Genomic DNA, 9,686 nt, shown 5'->3' with positions numbered 1-9,686 from the left:
GCGAACGCCATTGCACGCTGCCGTGGCACTTCCGCTTAGCTGCACATTAATTGCAATTAAATTTGGCATTACAGACGCTTACAAACGACCCCACAGAGCCAACCCAGCAACCAGCAGCCAGCAACCAGCAGCCAGCAACCACGAGCCAACGAACCAACAACGAACAACGAACAACCGCCTGCAGTCGACGCACATTTAACGCTCGTTGCAATTTCTGTTACTGTTGCTGCGTTTTCCACTTCTTGCATAATTTAAGTTGTTTGCTTTCGGTTGCTCCCAAAGTTGGGCAGCCAAAAGAGACAGAGAAAGGCTGAAGGACTGACTGACTGAGAGAGCTGGAGAATGGAAATTTTATGTTGTTGTTTTCAATTAACTGTGCGTCTAGCTAAAATGGCAAGTAAATTAATGTTTATAGTGCATAAATATGCATTTTATATGCGCATACTTATTGCGTATACGTAATATTGTTTTTACACAATAACGCCAGGCGCCATTGTTGTTTTAAATGCAACGTTTATGGCCTTATGTTATGGCATCAAGCACTTATTTTAATAACAAATTCAATTTAATAACCAAAGCTATGAACAAGTTGGCAATTAAATCGATTATCATATTACACTGATATTGATAACAATGGACTCTTATGCATTCATATGGCTGAACATTTCACTACAGTCTACAGTCTCTGCAGCAAGTTCATTTTGCCTCAGTCTGTGTGCTCTTAAATTATGTTTATATATTGCATGTCACTGCTGACATTTCAGCCTTCCCTCGGTGGGAGATATTAGACACCATGACAATACACACACACACATGCAGACTGTATTCTCATTCTCAGAATGAGCATGACTTAACGCTAGACAGTTTTTAGACATGATAATGCATGTGGAAAATCAGACAAATACTCTTTGCAGTCTTTGCATGCGAACAGACTTCAGCATATATGCGAATGCATAAGTATATATACTATACTATATGCTTAAATTGTGGCCAAGTCAACTGCAGACAGTAGTGAAAAGAGAAAAATATGAAAAAAATACTTGTATATAACTAAAATAACTGAAATGCGAGTCAGCAAACAAAAGATGAAATTTAGATAAACAGACAAGCGTTTGTAACTGTTCCACATATTCTATACTCCTTAAAATATATGCTTAGCATGCTAGTTTGCTTTTTAAGCTCATCAATTAAATATCCACTTTATTTATTTAACCCAATATTAGGACTCACATTTAAATTCGTCTCCTCTTGACTTGTTTTCATTTGTGTAATTAATTATCACAATGGAATTAGCAACCAAATTGTTGTGCAGAGCTTTCGTTTATTGTCGACACTTTAACGTTTTAAATTGATATACTTAATATTGTTTTTGGTTTGTGTGAAATAGCCTTTGGTCCATATTTATTCAATCAGAAATTCATTTGATTTATTTTCACATCAATCTTGCTGCCTGTCATACCAAATAAATGTATTTAAATTGATTGCATAATATAAGATTTTCTAGACACTGTCAACAATTGATGAGAATATAATTTAATCGATTTTCTTTTGCTGTCCATACTAAGAGATTCAAATACTATTAAAGCTGTGCTTAATTAATTTAAAGAGCTTAACAAATTATAATTTGCTTGAAAGGAATTCCCAAATTTGAAAAATAGTTATACAGAATTCAATATGTTTGTCTTAATTCGCTTAGCTCTGACACCAATTTTAATTAGTTTTTTTTGTATTATTGGCTGCTTAATATTGTGTGAAATATCCTTTGGCAATTATACATTCATAATTTGTATTGATTTATTATGACATAAATGTTGTTTATTGTGGCACAAAATAAATGTAGTTTAAATATTAATATTATTTTAATTTATTAATTTGCTTTAATTATTAATACAGCAAATTTATTGTAGAACAGTTGAAATAATTTTAAACCAGTGAACAATTAAGCAAAACTTTAAAGCTGGTAAAAGATTTGCTAATGGAAGAAATTTAATATTTTGTAATATTCATGCCAAATAAGTCTTAAACATGATAGCATACTATAATTCATAATTGCAGAGTGTTCATCGCGTTGAGTATCTGAGTAATCCACACTCTGGCATTGTTTTTATACCCTTTTGTTGCGGATGTAAATTGTGGTAGGCAGAAGTGCGAAAAGCTTGAGGAACAGCAGTTGAGGTGGGGGAATAAGAGTAGGTGAATAACAATTATGTGTGTGTGTGCAATTGTCATTTGAAACTCAGCTGTCTTTTTCTCCCACCCATTTGGACTTCCTCTCGGGTTTCTTACACAAAAAGCGTAGCTGAGAGATAGAGAATTCATCTTTTTTTTGTTCGAGTTAAAAATATAACGAGATGCAACTAAGGAAGTGAAACTCATTAGGGAAAGCAGACTCTTTGGCAAAGGAACCACAATTTGGCACTTGGCCCAATGGAGAACTGGTGAAAATTGTTTGTCAATGTTGGCGGAGAAATTGAATAGCTTCGATGCGATTAAAGTGTCTTTGCTTGGCACTTTTTAATTGCATAACACATACTTTCACGCTGCTTGTTGCTTACACTTTACTTTCAACTTTGTCAATGGTTTAAGAAGGGGGGTGGAGCGGAGGCTGTTGCAGTGGCAGAAACAGCAACAGAAACAGCAGCAGCAGCGGGAACGGCAACGGCAGCAATTGCCGCCAAAGGCAAAAGTTCATTTTAACAAGTGAACAACTTTCAATGGGCAATTAAAAGGGCATACACAACATGGGGACAACAACAGCAGAGTTCAAGTCTTTGGCAACTAGAAACGATGGCTGAGCGCTTGTTGACGAGGGGGACGAAGGGTGGCGACGTTGCAGCTAAAAGTGCCAACGCAATCTAGGAGAAGGAGGAGGAGGAGGAGGAGGAGGTATGTGTGGTGTTGGCAAGAGGGATATTGCACTTCTCTCCAAAAGTCACAGGAAATGTTAACAAAATGCACTGCGTAGATTCTCCAAAGTTTTTGGCCGAAAGGCAATTAAAGTTTTGCCACTGGTAACAACGACAGCAATAACAAAAAAACTACGAGAGGACTAAAACAAAAAAAAAACAAAACCAAAAACAACAGGAAGAATAATTGGAAAACAGGGCCAGGCAGTTTATGTTTGTGGTGGGTGTGGTCATTGAAGTTGGACCAGTTGGTCCCGACTGCTTGAGCTCTTCCGGTAGTTAAAACATACAAGATAAACAAGCTGAAGTGTTGCAGATTTATTTTAAGATGCAATCAGTTACACTGAATTATGACACGCTGACCAAATGCAGTGCGTTGAGGTCGAGAGTTGACCTTGCAATTGCTTTAGAGCACTTTACCTAAATGTATAAAAAGACTTCTCTTATCTCCAATCACATAATTGACAATATTTACCTATTATATAGATATTTTTATCTACATATATTGTATATATACAATTCTTAGGGAAGGGAATTATAACGTTGTGACCGCAGACAGAAGCAGAAGGACTCTTCTCCGACCCTATAAAGTATATGTATATATTATTGATCAGCGTCAACGCTCGAGACCATATAGCCATATCCGCCTGTTTGTCCGTCTGTCCGTATGAACACCTAAATCTCAGAGACTATAAGAGATAGAGCTATCATTTTTATCGACAGCACTTGTTATGTTTGTACGCAGATTTTGTTTCAAATTTTGATTCGACAAAAATCGAATCGTTTTTTGACATAGAAAAGCATTTCTAAAATAACTTCTACAATTTTAATCTGAATGCCATCAAATTTTCAGGAATCATAAATACTGTAGTTGTATGTTCCTGACTCTAGCTTCAAAAATATACATACTCTATGAGGTCAGATATTATTCCTTCTATCTGTTAACATACATACAAGCACAAATGTATCTACCCTTCCACTTTACGGGTAGCGGGTATAAAAAGGTTATGGAAAAGTAATTCAATAATAAATGCTTGTTGATACCAATTATTGAAAATTATTTTCAAAATTTAAATATAAGTACTGTTGTTTGTCCTCACTGATTGACTGATTGATGCATTTTTGTCAAGTGTTATAAATATGGGATTAAAATATTTATATTTAAGCCAGTTTAATTTTTCGAGTCAAAAGAAACTATTTCTCGACTGTGGGATACCTAATACTTATTTTAAATAAAAGTAAAGCACTATGGTAATTTTTTAAGATATAAATACTTAAATAATATATTTAAAAATTGTCAATGTTAAAATACATTGAAAAAATACTTAAATATATCTAACTTAAATATACTCGTATACTACTACATTCAAAATATAAATTAAAGAAATATTTGTTATGTTTACACACCTGCTAATATTCCCAATTTCTACAACTCAAAGCCAAAAATAAAAACAAACAAAACCAAAACATAAATTCAATTTGACTGAACACTTCATCAATTATTATAAAACCTAGATAAACTCTAAATCATCGAGATTATTCAAAGCGTAAAGTTATGCGGCAAATCATTTAATTTGACAGCAAACTCAAATGCAATAAATTCGACAATAAAATGACTAAAAGTTTGCCAAAACTTCGGTGCAATTATTTATGTTAATATTTATCTGTAGCTAGTTATTGATTGACACACAGCTGCATTGCTCGAATTACAAACTGATGTCGTGCTACCTTTCCACATTTGGTTTGAAACTCACGTACATAAGTGTGGGTGTGTGTATGTTGAGTGGGTGGCCAAAATTATATTAACTGGTGCAGCACATGTGCGGTGCTTGTCCATGTGTTTCCTGCCTCTGTCTTATTAATTAAGTTTGTCTTGCTCTGTGCAAAGATAAGATGCTATTTCTACGCCTTTATGCTTTCCGAAACGCTGTGCCACGCCCAGTGCTCGATTTAATTGGCATCAGACATTTTAATGAGCGTCGACGTGTCAGTGTCACGTTTTCCGGCATCATCTCAAAATATTTACAAGAAATGGAAACGCAATAATTAACATCCATAAGCAGCTGGAGGCTTTGCTGCAACGTGCAACGTGCAACGTGCAACGTGAAGCTCAAGGAAATGCGTCAGATTATTGCGGAAATTTAAATGCCAAGACTTGGGATGTTGCCTGTGTTGTGTGTGTTGCCTGTATTGCTGCTCTGTTGACATGGATATGATGATGATGATTCGTGCATGAAATGATATCCATTAAGGGATATACTCGCTTATATCCATAGTCTACGAATACTATACTTCCACTTCTACTCACATTCACATTCCCATTCGCACTCTTCGCCTGCCTTACGGCATTGTAGACGTTGTTGAAATTCCAATGCACTCATTCACACACATATGTTACGTATACGCCCAGTGTTGTTGTGTGTGTGTGTGTGCATCAGCAGCTCCGCTCAGCTCCTCTCTCTCGCTCCCTGGCCATCAGCTCTGTGTTATCTATCCATCTGTCTCACTCACTCTGACGCTTTCGTTTTCGTAGGTGCATTAACACCTCAATGCCAAGGCATCTCAGGGCTTTCCGCATCTTGCACGTTTCGAGCACCTTTCACACGCTTCGCAAAAGTGTTAGAAGCCGCTTCGCCGCTCCCGCCCCGTCTTGCCATCCTATTTGCCACATTGTCGCTGTCACTTCATGTGGCACGTAATGACATGCGGCTGCCAATGTTGCGGACGCATGCATACACATCCTTCACCGTCAACCAGCCAGCAGCCTGCAACGAGCAGCCAGCAACGAGCAACTCGCTGGCACCACTTCTATTATAATTTATGCAACTCGATTCGCCAAAAAACCACAAATCTCGCAGCGCTTCGCTGCACCGTTGCAACCGCATCACAGCAGAGCTGAGCACAGCAGAAAAGACGAGGCAAGGCGAGTCGAGAACATAGCGTGACAGCCACTTTAGCAACAACTTCATCAGTTTCTTTGTATTGACACCTTCAGCCATTTCTCGCCCACAAACTTGGTAACAACTTTATGGCCGCTGATATCATCCACTTGGCACTTTGTTTCTGTCTTAACGCTAAACAGAAGATGCAGAACTTAAGGCACGAATAGAGCGAAGTAAGGGGCAAGATAAAAATACTTTCAGTCGCGCAGGGCATAATACAATTTATTCCTCATAAATAAGCAATGAGTTAAATCCCAATTTTGAGACTATTTTAAATAAATTATTTAAAAATAGCTCAGATTTCAACTCTTTATTTATGCTGCTTTATTTTAATCACTTTCGAGTGCTGAACTCAAAATCACGTTCATTATGCTTTAATGGCTTCATTCAATTTCATTTTCCATTCCGATTTTTGATATATTTGTGTAGTGCATTCAGCAGTGCGTCAAATTTGAAAATGCAGAATGCAGAGATTAAATATCCGCTTTATATGAAAATAATATTTGATATTGATATTGGGATACATTTATTTCATACTTCGCTTTATTAGTGTATAAATGAATTAATTAAATACAAATATGTTCTCAGCAATAGACATGGAATATATTGTATTAAATATATACAAGCATATGAAACACACTTTCAACTTAATGAGAGAATTCTACAACTATGGAACTACATCAGAGAATTAAATATATGTAAGAAATGTTTTCAGCTGGTGATAATTTAATGGGATCGATATCGATACCTGCAACCGAGAGCTAACTAATCTTCCTTTATTGACTACTCGACTTCTTTCACGGTGTCCGCCACAATCAGATACTGTCGATAAGGAGTCTTTGGTGTCTTGAGCGGCAGCTCGAATAGTTGAGGAAATTGCGCTGACTCTGGCCACTTGGTCAACGCCTCTTCCATGGTCCAGCGTCGAGCCAAGTCCTCGTAGTAACCTTTGCGCAGAGCATCGACCTGCTCAAGTTTGATTAGATTTGCCAAGCTCTGCTCGTGATATTTACTCGGATCAATGGCACGCATCAAGAGCGCACTTGTCAGCAGCGTCCACTTGCTGTCCGGCTCGTACTCCAGCAGATCGCGACAGGATTGCAGCTGCGATTCCAGCTCAGCGAGCAGCTCCTTGCTGCAACTGGCAGCTGCCACAGGTGGCACAAAGTAGTAAATGCTCTGATCACTTGGCTGCACATCCAGTTTAAGGCGTTGTCCTTCCACTTCCAAGGCATATTCCTGGCTTGCTTGAATCTCAATGCTGTGGCTGCATTCCCATAAAGTCTTCTCTGTATTTGCTGCTGTCCAAGACTCTAAAGGATAAGTTTCCTCTCCGCAAATCAACTGCAACTTGAGCTGCGACAACTCAGCACAAGGCTTCTTCAGTGCCAACTGCGCCTTGTTTGGCCAACAGCGAAACGCAGCCACTGTTGGCTTCTCATCCAACTGGGCTCCACTGCCCAGAAGCCAGCGTTGATAGAACCAAGCGCTGCTGTCGTTGGGATCGGTGAAGGCAGCTGTCATCACCATTTCCAACTCCTCCTTCAGCTTGTGCTCGCTCATCGGGCGATCCTGCTGCTCGTTGGGATACAGCTTGGGTAGCAGCAGACTGCGATGATGCCAACTCGAGTAGTTCGAGAAGTTTACTTTGATTTTATCCGTGCAAAAGTCCAGCTCTTGCTGCTGCGGCACCGCTGCCTTGGCGCACACATAGCGCCTATAGTCCCAGGTGTGGAAGTTGCGCTCGTCGTACTTTAAGTACTTGTTGCACAAGAACAACTCCCGCTCCCAGTCCGCTTGCGGATTCTGTTCCAAAGTCCAGCAACGATGATGCCAGGCACCATAGGACTTGGGATTGACCATGAGGCACTGTTCGGTGAGGTCCAGTTCGGTTGCATAGATGCGTTGCAGCTGCTGCTCCACAGTGGGCTTCTCCTCCTTTTGCTCCTCTTTCTGTTTATCACCATCGCCTTTGTCGCCATCGCCTTCCTCGCTTTGACTTATTGTCACCTCCTCTTTCTTCTTCTCTTCCTTCTCCTTTTGCAGTTGTGCCACCTTATGGAGCACACACTCGCGTCGTATGTTCCACACGGTGCCAATGTCCGGATTGCGCTGCAGCAGATTCACCGTCAAGCTAAGCAATTCGTCATCGAGTTCACCGGCACTACGTTTTTTCTGCAGACGTGACATTGCTGCTCGATACGCTCGCATCTTGAGCACTTGCTCCTTCTTCTTGCGCTCTCGCTCCTCCTCCGTAGTACGCACCTTGACACGACCATGCATCTTTATTGTAAATTTATTGTGTATTTAATTAAAATCCAATTGCAAAATGCGTAAGACGAATTCGTCAGTCAGCACAAAACACAAGAACAGCTGATTTTAGTTATCAGCTGGTTAACATTTGCCAGAAATGTTATTAACAGCGAACTGCCACAAGTCGCTGTTTCATTGCTGTTAACGGACAGTAGTCTGTTATGCTCCCTCACAAAAGCTGCCAGCTATATTTTGAGTGTTTAGTGTTAGTGAGACATAGATGGCGCTTTTAGCGTTTAAAAACGTTACGTTTGAATAATTTAAGTAACGTGAAATGCGATTTAATAAAAGAATAAATGAAATGTATATTAAATTATTACAATTTAAGAACATAATTTGTTATTAAATTTTTGTTAAATAAAAAAAAATAAATATTAAAAAACTCCAATATTTAGTTTTAAAAAAATTTAAATAGCTTTTATGGAAACATTAACGTTATTCGTAATTCCACAATGAGTCTATCAGATTTTATAATACACTATAAAATACATATGTTTTTTTTCAATAATTATATTTTTGTAGAAATTTAACAATGTAATAATACATTAACTATCATATAAAATGTCATTTTAATTAAATTTTTATATATTGCAGAAATTAAGATATTTTATTGAGCAGTAATTAATATGTAATAAAATATTTTAATTAAATCAGTGCGCGCATTGTTATCCGAAAACATTTATATTTTTATTGCAGCTATCAAAGGCGAACATTAACTTATAAGAGGTTATAAGAGGACGTTTGGTTCTTGGAAAAGTTGGGATACATTTAGTTTGGACTTAAATTGTCCCTTGACCGTCGAGGAGACAGACTTTCAGACTATCAGAGTGGCAATCAATACATTTCTTCAATTTAATCACGAAACTTCATAGAACAGGTCATAAAATTTAATTAGGAAAGCATTTCCCGAGGGGTGGTCGACGGACCAATCGAACTTAAATACGAATACGAATACGAGAAATTTTTATTGTTTTATGGCTGTGCAGCAATAAAAGTGCTGTTCAAAAAAAAAAGTCGCTTAGACAGCCATAAACGAAGGCGGCGGCATCGAGACAAAGGACGAGGCAACTTCAATTCGTCTGGGGAGTAATTTGGCTCAGGGCATCAGCAGCAGCAGCAAAGAAGCAGCTACGAAGTAGGAACGAAGCAGGAACTGGCAGCAGGTGCGAATGAAGGACACGAATGCCAGCAGCGTTCTCGTCCACGTCGTCTTCTTCTCAGATAGGGAACGGGAAAATCAATCGTGCAGCAAAATCAAAGAGGATATTTTCGTATAAAATATTATTTTCTTTTTTCTTTCTCTTTTTTTTTTGCGTTGCGCCGCATTTCATTTTATTTAACAGCAATTTTTTGGTGCTGCGCGTTGAAATGTAGGCGTGGCTGCATGCGCCTCACACCCACACACACAAACACACACACATTTAGGTACTCACACCCACGTCTTGCCGCGCTCAAAATAATTCAATGGCCCTTGGGCGCGTTTATCAAAGCCAGTTCCCGAGGGTTGCTCACAGAAAGCCAAAGC

The 9,686-nt window shown here is 38.6% G+C and overlaps 1 protein-coding gene across 1 annotated transcript; it reads right to left on the bottom strand.

The window, feature by feature from the left end:
- Nucleotides 1–6,349: 6,349 nt before the first annotated feature.
- On the bottom strand, nt 6,350–8,220 carry LOC133837374 (geranylgeranyl transferase type-2 subunit alpha). Its single transcript, XM_062268111.1, has one exon. It carries the CDS (start codon nt 8,129–8,131, stop codon nt 6,632–6,634), a length of 1,500 nt encoding a protein of 499 aa, XP_062124095.1. The 5' UTR covers nt 8,132–8,220; the 3' UTR covers nt 6,350–6,631.
- Nucleotides 8,221–9,686: the final 1,466 nt, after the last annotated feature.

This window comes from Drosophila sulfurigaster, chromosome 2R (assembly GCF_023558435.1).
Source record: "Drosophila sulfurigaster albostrigata strain 15112-1811.04 chromosome 2R, ASM2355843v2, whole genome shotgun sequence".
Taxonomy (NCBI): Eukaryota; Metazoa; Arthropoda; class Insecta; order Diptera; family Drosophilidae; genus Drosophila; species Drosophila sulfurigaster.
Note: the sequence above shows the minus strand (reverse complement) of the source record. Positions and strands in the feature narration are given on the sequence as shown.